Below are 14130 nucleotides of genomic sequence, written 5' to 3' on the forward strand. Positions count from 1 at the left end.
CGAAATCCTAGTAGGAAGAGCATGCGCGAGAACAAGCACATTCACGTGGTTGAAAACAAATTGGAAACCATCTCGAGTACAAATCTAGGAGTACGTACGAATCTAACAATATTGATTGGGCGTTGTTGAATGTTGATACTTTTTTGATCAAAGTAGAGATATTTTGACTACACATAAAACTTATATGTAAACTAGAAAGGATAGGAGGGAGTATATTGTACGTTCAAAAACGAAACGAGCATTGAATACCCTTTATATATGATTTGCGGATGCTATGATCACCGGTTCAAAATTTTGAATCCGCCTTAGGTATCACACATGCCCCCACTCGTTCTCTCTTGATTTCATCTCGGGGTCCGGAGATCGATTGAAAGAGGACTAGGGTGGGTACAATACGTTCATTTCGCTTATGAACGTACAATATACTCCCTCGGATCCCCACGGACCCCCCCGCGGGTCATTTCTATCATAGAAACAGACCAAACCTTTATCTCCTTGCACGACACGCAATTGATCTCTGAACATCAATCGATCTCGTCAACATGTGTCGAGGCATGAACCGAATGGGATGTCAAAACTAAGACGCGAAGCGACATGTAGTGGAGGCAAAGTGAAACTTTAAAAGAACCGTTTGTTTGTATGCATGTCGGACAAATTACAAAACATTGGAAATACAAGCATGGTCTAGGCCCATATGCGAATGATACTCGGCGGAATGTTCAAATGAGGCATGCAGGAGGATGGACTCGACCGGAGGGCGACATGATCGATGGAGAAGAGGGTTGGAGAGGAATGAGAAATAAGCAAACGCCACATGATTATACTTGAACGGCTCAAATAAACAATAAGTTGTCTCGCCTGGACTACATAGTGAAAGGCCTAATGTGCAACGCGGAGCACTGACGCTCGAATATGGCCAGGAAAATAGGGAAACCGACATGCGGGGCGCACATATCGGGACGACGTAGCGCAGACTAGTCCAATGGAGGAGCTGGCCCACGATCTCCTCGCCACCGGCAACCGTTCATGTGGGTCGTGGGGGCCAACAACGTGGCGCAGCTCTAGCACCGCCTCTGGACACGACGACCGCGGTGAGCGACACGCTCATCGTCGCTAGACATGGTCGGTTTCAGTGTGCCGAGGGTGGCGTTAGTGCTGTGGCACGACCAACAATATGTTTGGTTTGTGCCCAAGGTTGCCCCTTCAAAGCATTGGGTAGCAAAAAGTTTGGTTGAGGTTTTGGTTGCCCATGATTTGGCCGACATTGCCAAGAAAAATGAACTAGAGTTGGCTAGAGTTCATTGGCATGCCAAAAAAATGGCAACCATCCAAACAAAGACCAATCTTTGGGTCATGACCAAAATTTTGGTAAGGTGCACTTTGGCCACAATCCAAACACACCCCAACACCCGGCTCGTCGAGGATGCACGGGGCACCGGGACGCGTCCGCGGAGTTGTGTAGCGCGGCCAACTGCATCCTCAGGACTTGAGACCATGTCGGGTCATCTTGCTTTTTCAATGACATGCGTCGATCGCATGTGAGCAAAGGGCATCTCCAACGTTGCCACGACCGCAGCTGACTATCCTGGCACACCAAAAACCCTCGTCCCTCACGCCGTCGCGCGGTGCGTTCCCAGCCGGCGCCAGCTGCCCGCATTCATGCCGTCCGTCCGTATGCCGTCGTTAAGTGGCTCGGTGCCCGAGGAACCAACTCCGGCAACTTAATGACGCACCAGGACGCTTGGCCTCACCGGAATGCGCTACTTAAAGCGGCAGCGTCCAGCTAACCTCCACACCATAGCACACCGTCCTCCTACCTAGCACCACATCCGCCATGACCGCAAGCGCGAACGCTCTGTGGGAGAGCTTGTCTTCGGGGATGAAGCTCGAGGTCGCCGCCCTCACTCAAGTCGCTGCACAAGCGGTGGCCACGCTGGCGGCCGACGACGGGAGCACCGTTAGCCACACGTCCTACTTGCCACCGTCCAACGTCCGGCACCGCCGAGGTCGGGGACTCCTCCGAGGATGAGTAGGGCATGGGAGGCCGCAGGGCATGGTTGATACGTCCATTTTGCATCATGATTTTATATCGATATTTATTGCATTATGGGCTGTTATTACACATTATGTCACAATACTTATGCCTATTCTCTCTTATTTTACAAGTTTACATAAGGAGGGAGAATGCCGGCAGCTGGAATTCTGGGCTGGAAAAGGAGCAAATATTAGAGACCTATTCTGCACAACTCCAAAAGTCCTGAAACTCCACGGAAGTTATTTTTGGAAAAAAAAATACTAGAAGAAGAATCTACGTCAGGGGGAGCCTCCACCTGTCCACGAGGGTGGGGGGCGCGCCCCCTGCCTCGTGGGCCCCCTGTTGGCCCTCCGGTGCCCATCTTCTGCTATATGAAGTCTTTCGTCCGAAGAAAAATCATAAGCAAGCTTTCGGGACGAGACTCCGCCACCACGAGGCGGAACCTTGGCGGAACCAATCTAGGGCTCCGGCAGAGCTGTCCTGCCGGGGACACTTCCCTCCGGGAGGGGGAAATCATCGCCATCGTCATCACCAACGCTCCTCTCATCGGGAGAGGGCAATCTCCATCAACATCTTCACCAGCACCATCTCCTCTCAAACCCTAGTTCATCTCTTGTATCCAGTTCTTGTGTCCAAGTCTGGGATTGGTACCTGTAGGTTGCTAGTAGTGTTGATTACTCCTTGTAGTTGATGCTAGTTGGTTTATTTGGTGGAAGATCACATGTTCAGATCCTATATGCATATTAATACTCCTCTGATTGTGAACATGAATATGCTTTGTGAGTAGTTACGTTTGTTCCTGAGGACATGGGAGAAGTCTCGCTATTAGTAGTCATGTGAATTTGGTATTCGTTCGATATTTTGATGAGATGTATGTTATCTATCCTCTAGTGGTGTTATGTGAATGTCGACTACATGGCACTTCACCATTATTTGGGCCTAGAGGAAGGTATTGGGAAGTAATAAGTAGATGATGGGTTGCTAGAGTGACAGAAGCTTAAACATTAGTTTATGCGTTGCTTCGTAAGGGGCTGATTTGGATCCATATGTTTCATGCTATGGTTAGGTTTACCTTAATACTTTTGTTGTAGTTGCGGATGCTTGCAATAGAGGTTAATCATAAGTGGGATGCTTGTTCAAGTAAGGACAGCACCCAAGCACCGGTCCACCCACATATCAAATGATCAAAGTACCGAACGCGAATCATATGAACGTGATGAAAACTAGCTTGACGATAATTCCCATGTGTCCTCGGGAGTGCTTTTCTCTATATAAGAGTTTGTCCAGGCTTGTCCTTTGCTACAAAAAGGATTGGGACACCTTGCTGCACTTTATTTACTTTTGTTACTTGTTGCTCGTTACAAATTATCCTATCACAAAACTATCTGTTACCTACAATTTCAGTGCTTGCAGAGAATACCTTGCTGAAAACCGCTTATCATTTCCTTCTACTCCTCGTTGGGTTCGACACTCTTACTTATCGAAAGGACTACGATAGATCCCCTATACTAGTGGGTCATCAAGACTCTTTTCTGGCGCTATTGCCGGGGAGTGAAGCGCCTTTGGTAGGTGGAATTTGGTAAGGAAAAATTTATATAGTGTGCTGAAATTTACTGTCACTTGTCACTATGGAAAGTAATCCTCTGAGGGGCTTGTTCAGGGTATCTTCACCCCGACCAGTAGAGCAAAGAGTTGCTCCTCAACCTACTGAACCTACTAAAAATGAAAATGTCTACTGTCGTGGTGGGCGCACGGCAGATGCCAATGGATGGCTAAAGAGAGGAGGAGGCTCGAGGGCGCTGGTGGGCTCCAGAGGCGAGGTTGGCATGAGCGGGCGCGGGACGCCGGACATACCCAGGTTCGGGGCTCTCCGGAGAGATAATACCCCTAGTCCCGCCGAGTGTAGTTGGATGATTGATAGTACAATGTTGCTCCTGGAGCTGTATGAAGGAGGAAGGAAGCTGGCCAAGGCTTGGGCTGCTCCTTCTCTCCGGTGTTGCTGTTTCATGGTAGTCCTCCTGCTTCGCCCCCGAATGACCGTGGGCTCCCCGGGGTTTTATAGTCCAACCCCTCGGGGGTACAATGGTAATGTTATAAGTCGGTGGGTCCGTGTAGTCGGTGTCCGGGGACCCGGGCTGGGCCCGACTGAGGGCTTGTGGTTCGCCGGGTTCCCCTAGGTGCGGGCCCCGCCAGCCTAGGGGGACTGTGCGCCGTCTTGTCGATCGTCAAGGCGTGGCCGAGTCGAGCCACGTACAGTGCTCTCCGTCAGGTTGCCACTTGTTGTCGTCAGTGGTGAGGGTGGGGGCACTGTTGCCACGCCGGCCCTGGTCAGCGGGTAAGTGAGGGGCACTGTTGCCACGTTCCTGCTGACCAGAGGCATGGGCGGGGCACTGTTGCCTCGGTCATCATTGATGGAAGTCTTGTCCCCATCATACGGCCTGGATGGGATGGGAGTTGACCCGTGGCTGAATTGCGTAGCACGCCATGGGTGGCGCTGGCTTGGTGAGGAGGCCTTGGCCGTGCCGGGTTCGGCTGTCTTGTGCCAGTTGTTGGGGCCGAGTCGACGTGTCTTGCCGGGTCGGCTAGTATGGCCGGCTTGGGGGGCTTGGCCGGGTCGAGCGACCCGGCCAAGCGCGCACCGGTATTGAGGGGCGGTGCCAGCCCCGTTGTTTTTGAAGAGGATCCGGGTTCCGTTGCCTGCCCGGGGTCCATTCCCCCGACAGTAGTCCCCGAAGCTATGAAGGTCCGCCGTCTTCGGATGAGTCGGCCTTCACAGTTTCCCCCTTAAGCAAGGTGGATTCTGCGAGCGCCAGGTCCGGCAACACCCATTGTGTGCCGGTTTTCTCGGAAACCGGATCGCGGCGTCTCGGTCGTGGCGGGGACCGAGAAGTCCGCCGAGTCTTGGGGCAATCCCTCGGGCTTTGCGCGGGCGCCACGTGGTGCCCGGAAGCCGGAGGGGCCTGACAGGCCACGCGCGTGACGGGACCGGGCGACGGGCTGGGGCCCGCCGCCGCGCGCCCTCGGCCCAAGCGCGCGGATTTATTGCAGCGTCCGGGGGCCGGTTGCTCTTCCCCGGGCAGTTACTGCGCGTGTATGCGTGCACTTATTGCGGGGTAGTGGAGCGGGCACATGCAGACGATCCCACTTCCCCATTTCCCCACGTTCAAACCGAGGGTTATAAATTGGGGGGGGGGCAGGGGGCGGCGGACATTATTCTCGCTCGCGCCCTCCTGTCCCTTTGTTCTCGCTCCGCTCTTCGCAACAGACGCACTCGGTGCCCGCTGCTCTGAGCAGAACTCCTTCACCGTCCATCTTCCTTCTTCTTCCTTCGATCATGTCGCTGCCATCGGGCTCCTGGATGGGCTCGAACGTCACCTCCGAGGACATCACCCAACTCCGGGCGACGCGGCGCCTGCCGCGGGAGACGGACGTCGGCATCCGCCTGCCGCGCGGCGAGCAGAGGCCTCGGCCCGAGGGGCAGGAGCGCGTGGTCTTCCTCACGCACTTCGAGCGCGGGTTCGGGCTGCCGGCGAGCACCTTCTTCTGCGCTTTCCTGGAGTTCTTCGGGCTCCAGCCGCATCATCTTGGCGCCGGCGCCATTGTCCAGCTCTCCGGCTTCGTCACCCTCTGCGAGGGGTACCTGGGGTCGAGCCTATGATCGCCCTCTGGGCGCGCTTTTTCTCCTTGAAGCAGCAGGGCCCGTCGGCCGGGGAGTTCGTTGATTGCGGCGCCGCCGTCATCTTGAAGCGGTCGGGGGCGGATTTCCCCAAGATCCCGCTGGAGGACTCTGCCAAGAAGTGGCAGAACTCCTTCTTCTACATCCGCAACCTTGGAGCGGATCGCATCAATCTTCCGGCCTTCGCCATCGCACCGCCGCGGGTGAAGACGAACTGGGGCTACTCGCCCAAGCACCCGTCGTAGGAGATCGTTAATCTCTGCGAGCGGGTGACGGTGATGAGGACGCAGGAGGGGCTCACCGGCACCGACCTCCTCGCCGCGTTCATCATGCGCTGGGTCCTTCCGCTTCAGGGGCGCTCCTGCCTCATCGGCGAAATGGTCGGCCTTCAAGACCCCAACCGCATGGGGTCGACGCGGCTGTCCGTGGAGCAGGTCGCGCGCGGCGTGAACGACATCTCCAAGGCCAACATTGGGGAGGACTAGCGGTTCGGCAAGGCGCCGTATGGCGAGTCGAACCCGGCCGGCCAAGAGGAAGCGCGGCGGCGGGCACGGGAGGCCAACCCCGGTCCCGGTCTTGGCAGGGTATGCTTCATCTCTTGTTTGCGCTCAGGTTTTTTTCTTGAGCTAGTCTTGTTTCTTTTCTGCTCATTCTGTCTTCTTCTCTATGTCGCCAATCGCGCTGGCGAGGGCGGCGGCGGAAGCCGCGACCGCCGAAGGGGCCGCGTTCCGTAGGAGCCGGTTCGACCATGCCGACCAGGCCGAGGCGGAGGGACGGGCCGACTCGGACCTCGGCCTGGATCCGAATGACGCCGAAGCCTTGGCCTGGCGGGAAAGGAACCAGGCCGAGGCGGAGCTGGAGGTGGCGTCGGTCCGGGCTTGGACCGACGTGGCGGCAGCATGGGCGCGACCCGGCGCGGAGCCGGTCTGGCGCGAGATGCCGGAGGGCACGGTGGTGGCCGCGGCAGTCTTTGAGCCATCGTCGGTGAGGGAGCGCGGCCGTGGAGGCCGGGCTGAGGTGGTGATCCCCGACCGGGGGGTCGTGGAGGTGGAGGATGACACCCCGCCGCGGGCCGACATGGCCGAGCGAGCGGGGTTGATGGTGGTGGAGGCGGCGTCGTTTTGGAAGAGACGCTGTGGGCGGCGGCGTCGGAGGCGCTGCTGGTTTTGGAGGAGGCACCGCCGCCGGAGGTCACCCCGGCAGCTGGGCCGGAGACGGCGACGCAGGGCGTCCCAGCGTCCGGGTCAGGATCGGCGACGCAGGGCGTCCCGGAGGAGGTGCTGGCCGCGTCGCGAGCGGCCAGCGAGGAGCACGCCTTGGTGCCCTGGCAGGGAGAGCGCCGAGCTGCCGTGCCGCAGTCGGCGCGGAGCGGGGCGCCGTTGTCTTCGGGCCTCAGACCCAGGAGGAGGCGGCGCTGGACGCCGTCAATCGCCGCCTGCGAAACCTGACGGAACGGCTCGAGGCCTTCACCCAGGCCGAGGTGGAACAGACGCGCGACCTGGAGCGCGCCATCCTGGTAAGTCTTCTTGCAATTTTCTTCTTTGTGGGGGCGCGCCAGCGCACCCACTAGGTGTAGCCCCCGAGGTTTGGGCCAACTACGTAGTAGTTGGGTCGAATCTTTAGAGTGTTGGCCTTGTTCTGATTTCTGCTTTCTTCAGCATCTCGACGCCTTTCGGGTCGCCGCCTACAATCGTCTCCTGGGCAAGCACCGCGAGCTCGTGGAGCGGCTTGCCGCCAAGGAGGAGGAGCTCCGCGTTGCCGCAGGTATCCTTGTGCTCTTTTCTAGTGGGGGCGCGCTAGCGCACCCACTGGGTGTAGCCCCCGAGATTCGGGCCAACTGTGTAACAGTTGGGCCAAATCTTAAGTCTTGCTTTTTCTTCTGCTGAGTCCTTTTTTTCGCAGCCGAGGTGCTGTCCTGGCGGACTCGTCTGCTCCGGGCCGGTCATCACTACGACCGGCACGTTGCCGACACCGGCCGTCTTGGCGTTGAGGCGGCGCAGGCGAGGGCGGAGGCGGCCGCGGCTCGGCGGTCTCTCGACGAGGCCAACCGGCTGCATGAGCAGCTGGCGGGTCACAAGAGCCGCCTCGAGGCCGAGGTGGAGCTCCTTAAGGCGGAAGCCGCCAAGGTGGCAGAGGCGCAGCAGGCCCTGATGGAGGCGGACCAGCAGCGCGGCCAGCTGGCCGACGACAAGGGCCGGCTCCAGGCCGAGGGGGATCGCCTGCGTGGGCAGGTCACCACGGCTGAGGGGGCCCGTTAGGACGAGGGCCGTTGCCGCGAGGCGGCCGAGAAGGCGGCCGAAGACAAGGACGCCGAGCTGAAGGCGGCCCTTGCCAAGGCGGCTGATCTGGAGAAGGCGCTCGAGGAGCGCGACCGCGCCATCGAGCGGGAGCGGTGCGATACGTTGCTTGAGGCGCATCACCTGGTAGAGTCCTTCTCCAGTAAGTGCTTTTTTCTTGTCGTTTGCCGGGTCGGGATTCGGCCTTTCTTCCTTGTTGTTCTTCTTCTAACTCGCTTCTTCCTTTGCGGCAGGGGCCTTCCCAGAGACGCAGCGGCTGGCGGAGGAAGCCGTCCGCTATCAGCGTGACCCGACCGGCGTCGTTGGGTCCGGGACGGATTCGCGGGTGGCCTGGACCTTCCCGGAGATCATCGCCGCCGCTGAGACCCGCCTGCAGGTTCTGGGAACGCAGTTGGGGCAGCTGTCCCAGGCCGGCACCGCAATGACGGCGGCCCTATGGCCGGACTCCGTCCAACCGAGCAGCTTCTCGTGCCTGGTGCGTTGGTTGGAGATGGGGCCGGACCGGCTTGGCGAGTGGCGCGTCTCCACCGCTCGTGCCGGTGCTGAGATGGCGCTCCGGTTCGCGCTGTCCTGGCATCCGGACCTGCAGCTGGACGCGTTGATGGGCCAGTGGGCCGGTTCGGAGTAGCTCTTGCAGGAGAAAGCCGGCCAGATCGCCTCCCATGCCAGCTACATCGCCGAGTTCGCCTTCCACGACGAGTTCCATCCGGAGCGGACGGAAGATGGCGGGGTCGTGGACGGCGACGACTACGGCTTGCTCCTCCATGATCCGGACGGGAGCTCGGAGGAGACGGGCATCTACCACGACGTGGATGCTGAGGAGGGCACCGGCACCTCGCTGGACCCGGAGGCTACGAGGGGAGAGCCGTCGATGTCGCGACGCGGCGCTGGAGATGCCTGAGACACTTTGTGTAAAATTTGTTAAATAGCATGTCCACCCACCCACTGGGGGTTTTAGGGTGTAATGAACTCAGGCCGTGGGCCTTTTCTTAAATACTTGCAGATGTCGTGGGTGCTTTTGCTTTTTTGCCTACTGTTTTTTGGACCGATTTCATGCGCTTTTCCTTTCTCAAACCTCCCCCCCGCGAGTCAGACGGCCGAGGCTCCGGTCTGTGACAAGGAGTTTGGTTCTTTGAGAGGAGCGCGCAGGACTTGGGTCCCTCGAAACATTGAGCGCGAGCGAAACACCCACTGGGCCGGTTGGCGGCAATCCGGCAAAGCCAGTTGGCGAGCAGCCGGTCGTGCGACTGTTCATTTGATGAATGGCGGACCGGGTTGATCGACCCGGCGACCTTTGGCTTAGTGTATGAAGCGTAAAGGAGCTTTGGCCCGTTGTGCTTGCCAGCCGACAGCCAAAGCTGGATCTGTGGCTTTAGGGCGAAGTGGGAGACCGCGACATCCTAACTTTATCAGGAATCACCAAGTAAGGCGGCGGGGTAGCGACCAAGCCGGCCAGCCCCCGAGCCCCCGGGTCGAGCGAGTCGGACCGGTGGCCGGGTTCAGTGGTATAGTGATGCAAGAAAATAGGGACACAATAAATTGGTCGACAAAAGGCAGCCCCCGAGTCTCGTTTGGGGACCCCATAGTTTCATGCGTTTACAAAAGGCGATGGTACAGGCGATGATACATATGCTCGTGCGGCTAACTGTAAAACGGGCGGAGGAGTTCCGCGTTCCACGGCCGGGTCGTTTCTTCACTGGCGGTGTCCTTCTTGCGCTTCCTCGACTTGCGTGCGTCGATGAGGTAGTAGGCGTTGTGGTCGCGCAAGGCCCTGCTCACATTGAATGGGCCCTCCCATGGAGGGGACAGCTTGTGCTGGCCTGCCTGCTCTTGGACGAGTCGGAGGACGAGGTCGCCCTCGCGGAACGCGAGGGGCTTGATCTTCTTGCTGTGGTAGTGCCTCAGGCCTTGCTGGTAGATGGCCGAGCGACTGAGCGCCAGGAGGCGTGCTTCTTCGAGTAGGTCAACGCCATCTTCGCCGGCTTCTCTGGCTTTGGCTCCGGCGTACATCGCAACGCGCGGCGAGTCGAACTCGACGTCGGTCGGGATGATGTCTTCGGCTCCGTAGACGAGGAAGAACGGGGTGAACCCGGTCGACCGATTCGGCGTGGTGCGTAGACTCCAGAGAACGGCTGGCAACTCGTCAAGCCAGCTGCCGGGTGAGCGGATGAGCGGCTCGACGAGTCGCGGCTTAACTCCGGACAGGATGAGTCCATTGGCCCGCTCGACCTGCCCGTTGGACTGCGGATGCGCAACGGAGGCCAGGTCGAGGCGGATGCTGGAGACGGAGCAGTATTGCTCGAGCACGCCCTTGGCGAAGTTGGTGTCGTTGTCGGTGATGATGCCGTTCGGCATGCCGTAGCGCACCGCTATGTCCTTGATGAATCGGATGGCTGTTGGCCCGTCCAGTTTCTTGATTGGTCTTGCCTCGATCCACTTGGTGAATTTGTCCACTGCCACCAGCAAGTGCGTCATGCCGCCTCGGGCGGTTTTGAAGGGTCCCACCATGTCGAGTCCCCAGACCGCGAAGGGCCAGGCGATCGGTATGGTGCGGAGTGCTGACGCCGGCTGGTGGCTGCGTTTGCTGAAGCGCCGTCATCCCTCACACTTGAGGACGAGCGACTCGGCGTCTTGGAGGGCCGTGGGCCAGTAGAAGCCGTGGCGGAACGCCTTAGCCACCAGGGATCGTGATGTGGCGTGGTGCCCACACTCGCCCTGATGTATGTTGAGGAGGATGTCGATGCCCCGCTCCTGCTCGACGCAGCGCTGGAACACGCCGGTGGAGCTACGCTTGACGAGCTCGTTGTTGATGATGCTGTAGGCGGACGCCCGGCGCTGCACTTGTCGAGCTTCGGTCTCGTCCATGGGGAGAACCCCGTTCTCTAAAAATTCTGATATTGAGAGGGCCCAAGATGGAGCTGTAACCACGGCGAAGACGGCCACCAGGGTGGGTTCCGAGTCGGCAGCCCCCGAGCCGGGTTGAGCAGCCCCCTAGTCGGGGATGGCGACGGCCGGGTCCGGGATGATGGTGGCCGGGTCGAGCTGAGCAGCCCCCGGGCCGGGTTCAGCAGTCCCCGGGCCGGGTTGAGGTGCGGCCGGGTCGTCTGGAACGTGGATGGACTCGGAGTCCGGCGATGGCTTGACGGACGGCTTGCGCAGGTGCTCGAGGGAGACGTCGGACGAGATGGCTTGTCGTGACAAGGCAATCTTGGCGAGCGTGTCGGCTACTTCGTTCTCCACGCGCGGGAAGTGGAGGAACTCGCAGCCCTCGAAGGATCCGAACAGCTTCTGGACGAGGAAGCGATAGCTTTCCATGTTGGAGTCACGGGCGTCCCATTCGCCGGAGCATTGCTGCACCACCAGGTCCGAGTCGCCGTAGCACAGGATGCGCCGGATGCCGAGTTCCTTGGCCGGCCGGAGGCCATGCACAAGGGCTTCGTACTTGGCGACGTTGTTGGAGGCGGCGAAGTGGATCTGGAGCGCTAGCGGAGCCGGTCGCCCTTCGGGGACGACAGTACGATGCCGGCCCCCAAACCGAGTCGCATCTTGGACCCGTCGAAGTGGATGTGCCAATGCGTCGAGTCGGGAGGCGGCGGCAAGTACTGGGTTTCGGTCCAGTCGACGAGGAAGTCGGCCAGGGCTTGAGACTTGATCGCGATGCGGGGCTCGTAGAGGATGGTGTGGCCGGCTAGCTGGATCGCCCATTTGGCAACCCGGCCAGAGGCATCCCGGCACCCGATGATTTCTCCGATAGGCACCGTGCTGACCACGGTGACGACGTGCTCTTGGAAATACTGCTTCAGCTTCTTGGCGGTGAAGTACACGCCGTAACACATCTTCTGGTAGTGCGGGTAGTTCTGCTTGGAGATGGAGAGCACCTCGCTCAGGTAGTAGACTGGGCGCTGGACGGCTTGGATCTTGCCCTTCTCTGGTCGCTCGACCACCAGCACCGTGCTGACCGCCCGCGAGGTCGTGGCTATGTAGAGCAACAGCGGCTCCTTGTCGGTCGGCGCGGCCAGGACTGGCGTGGTGGAGAGCATGCGCTTGAGGTCTTGGAAGGCCTCGTCTACCTTGCCGTTCCATTTGAACGGGCTCGTCTTCTTCATCAGCTGGTACAGGGGTAGCGCCCTCTCGCCCAGCCGGCTTAGAAACCGGCTGACGGAGGCCAAGCATCCGGTGAACTTCTGGACATCGTGCAGCCGAGCCGGCTTGCGCATGCGCTCGATGGCCTTGATCTTCTCCGGGTTCGCCTCAATGCCGCGTTCCGAGACGAGGAAGCCGAGTAGCTTTCCGGCCGGGACGCCAAAGACGCATTTTTCTGGGTTAAGCTTGACCTTGTATTCGCGGAGGTTGGTGAAGGTTTCCTTCAAATCGTCGAGGAGCGTGAGGTGCTGCTTGGTCTTCACCACGATGTCGTCCACGTATATGTGGATATTGCGGCCGAGTTGCGGCAGCAGACATTTCTGCATGCAGCGCTAGAAGGTGGCGCCGGCGTTCTTCAAGCCGAACGACATGGTGATGTAGCAATATGCCCCAAAGGGCGTGATGAAGGACATCTTCAGGGCGTCGGCCGGGTCCAGCTTGATCTGGTGGTAGCCGGAGTAAGCGTCCAGGAAGGACAGGAGCTCACACCCGACGGTCGAGTCGATGACTCGGTCGATCCGCGGGAGGGCGAACGGATCCTTGGGACAGGCCTTATTGAGGCTGGTGTAGTCGATACACATGCGCCAGGTCTTGTTCTTCTTCAGGACAAGGACTGGGTTGGCCAGCCACTCGGGGTGAAATACTTCCATTATGAAGCCGGCCGCCAAAAGCTTGGCGACCTCTTCACCAATGGTTCTTCTCTTCGAAAAATCGTCGTAGGGGTTGACGGATAGGCTTGGCGTCCTTGCGGACGTGAAGTTTGTGCTCGGTGTACTTCCTCGGGATACCCGGCATGTCCTTGGGGGTCCATGCGAAGATATCCCGATTCTCACGGAGGAAGTCGACGAGCTCGCCTTCCTATTTGCTGTCGAGGCAGGCGCCTACGACAACGTACTTGCTGCAGCTGGGGTCTTCTGGGTTGAGCTTCACTTTCTTGGTCTCCTTGGAGGGCTTGAAGGCGGCCTCGTCGGCCGGGTCCGGGGTCGGGATTGACGCGGTGGAGGCCTCGCCTGCCAGGGCGACGATCCGGTCGAGCTGGCGCCGGCCCTCGGCAATGACCAGCGACTCGGCCAACTTGGAGCCGTCTCGGGCGCACTCCAGGGACTTGCAGTAATCGCCGACGATGGTGATGAGGCCCTTGGGACCCGACATCTTCATCTTCAGATACGTGTAGTGGGGAACCGCCATGAACTTGGCGAGCGCGGGCCGGCCCAGCAACTCGTGATACGCGCTGGACAGGTCCACCACCTCGAACCAGATCGATTCGTGCCGGAAGTGGCCGCTGTCACCGAATAGGACATCTAGCCGGACCCGGCCAATGGGGGAGCAGGAGAGGCAGGGTACGATGCTGTGGAAGATCGTTCGGGTTGGCTCCAGGTCCTCGGCCTTGAGGCCGAGCTTGGTCATCGTGTCGCGGTAGAGGATGTTGATGCTGCTGCCGCCGTCGATGAGGACTCGGGAGAACTTGCATGTGCGCCGCGCGACGATGGTGGGGTTGAGCTCGAGGGCGTAACCACTCGGGCTCGGCATGACTGCCAGGTGATCCTCCCGGGTCCAGGTGATCGGGCGATCCGACCAATGCATGAACTCCGGTTTGGCCGGGACAACGGTGCTCACCTCCTGCCGAAGGAGGCGCTCGCTGCGCTTGTCGTCGCCGAGGCTGGTGAAGACGATGTAGGCCGCGCTTTGGTCCGGGTAGGCGTCATCGCGCATCGCGCCGCCAGCCGGAGGCGGCGGTGGAGGCGGAGGCGGTTGTCCCGCGCCTGGAGCCGGAGCCGGAGGAGGCGGGACGTCGCCCCTCATGATGCCACTACAAAAAAATACACTTCCGTGATGATACGTGTTTGTCACAGTAGGTCGCGTTTTCTGTCATGCATGTACATCCATGAAAAATTTATGACAGAATCAAGATAGTCATACCTGTGCTGTCGTAGAAGTGTTCCATGACATTGCCAAAATTATCATCACGGAAGTGTCCA

At 59.3% G+C, this 14130-nt stretch overlaps 1 protein-coding gene across 1 annotated transcript; it reads right to left on the minus strand.

The window, feature by feature from the left end:
- Window positions 1–9097: 9097 nt before the first annotated feature.
- Window positions 9098–13864, minus strand: LOC141041062 (uncharacterized). The gene is made up of 3 exons (XM_073507173.1): window positions 13769–13864; window positions 10139–10444; window positions 9098–9118 (listed from the first exon to the last, which is right to left on the minus strand). Exons 1-3 carry the CDS (start codon window positions 13862–13864, stop codon window positions 9098–9100), a joined length of 423 nt encoding a protein of 140 aa, XP_073363274.1.
- Between the last annotated feature and the right edge of the window lie 266 nt (window positions 13865–14130).

This window comes from Aegilops tauschii, chromosome 2, assembly GCF_002575655.3.
Source record: "Aegilops tauschii subsp. strangulata cultivar AL8/78 chromosome 2, Aet v6.0, whole genome shotgun sequence".
Classification (NCBI taxonomy): domain Eukaryota; kingdom Viridiplantae; phylum Streptophyta; class Magnoliopsida; order Poales; family Poaceae; genus Aegilops; species Aegilops tauschii.

What these genes read in the sequence shown, in the direction of transcription:
- LOC141041062 (XM_073507173.1), bottom strand. Translation starts at nt 13,864, where the DNA reads ATGCGCGATGACGCCTACCCGGACCAAAGCGCGGCCTACATCGTCTTC. An exon ending in AGCGCCTCCTTCGGCAGGAG is followed by an intron (nt 10,445 to 13,768) that starts GTGAGCACCGTT and finishes AAATTCACCAAG; the next exon opens with TGGATCGAGGCAAGACCAAT. An exon ending in GGCTTGACGAGTTGCCAGCC is followed by an intron (nt 9,119 to 10,138) that starts GTTCTCTGGAGT and finishes TCCTTGTCACAG; the next exon opens with ACCGGAGCCTCGGCCGTCTG.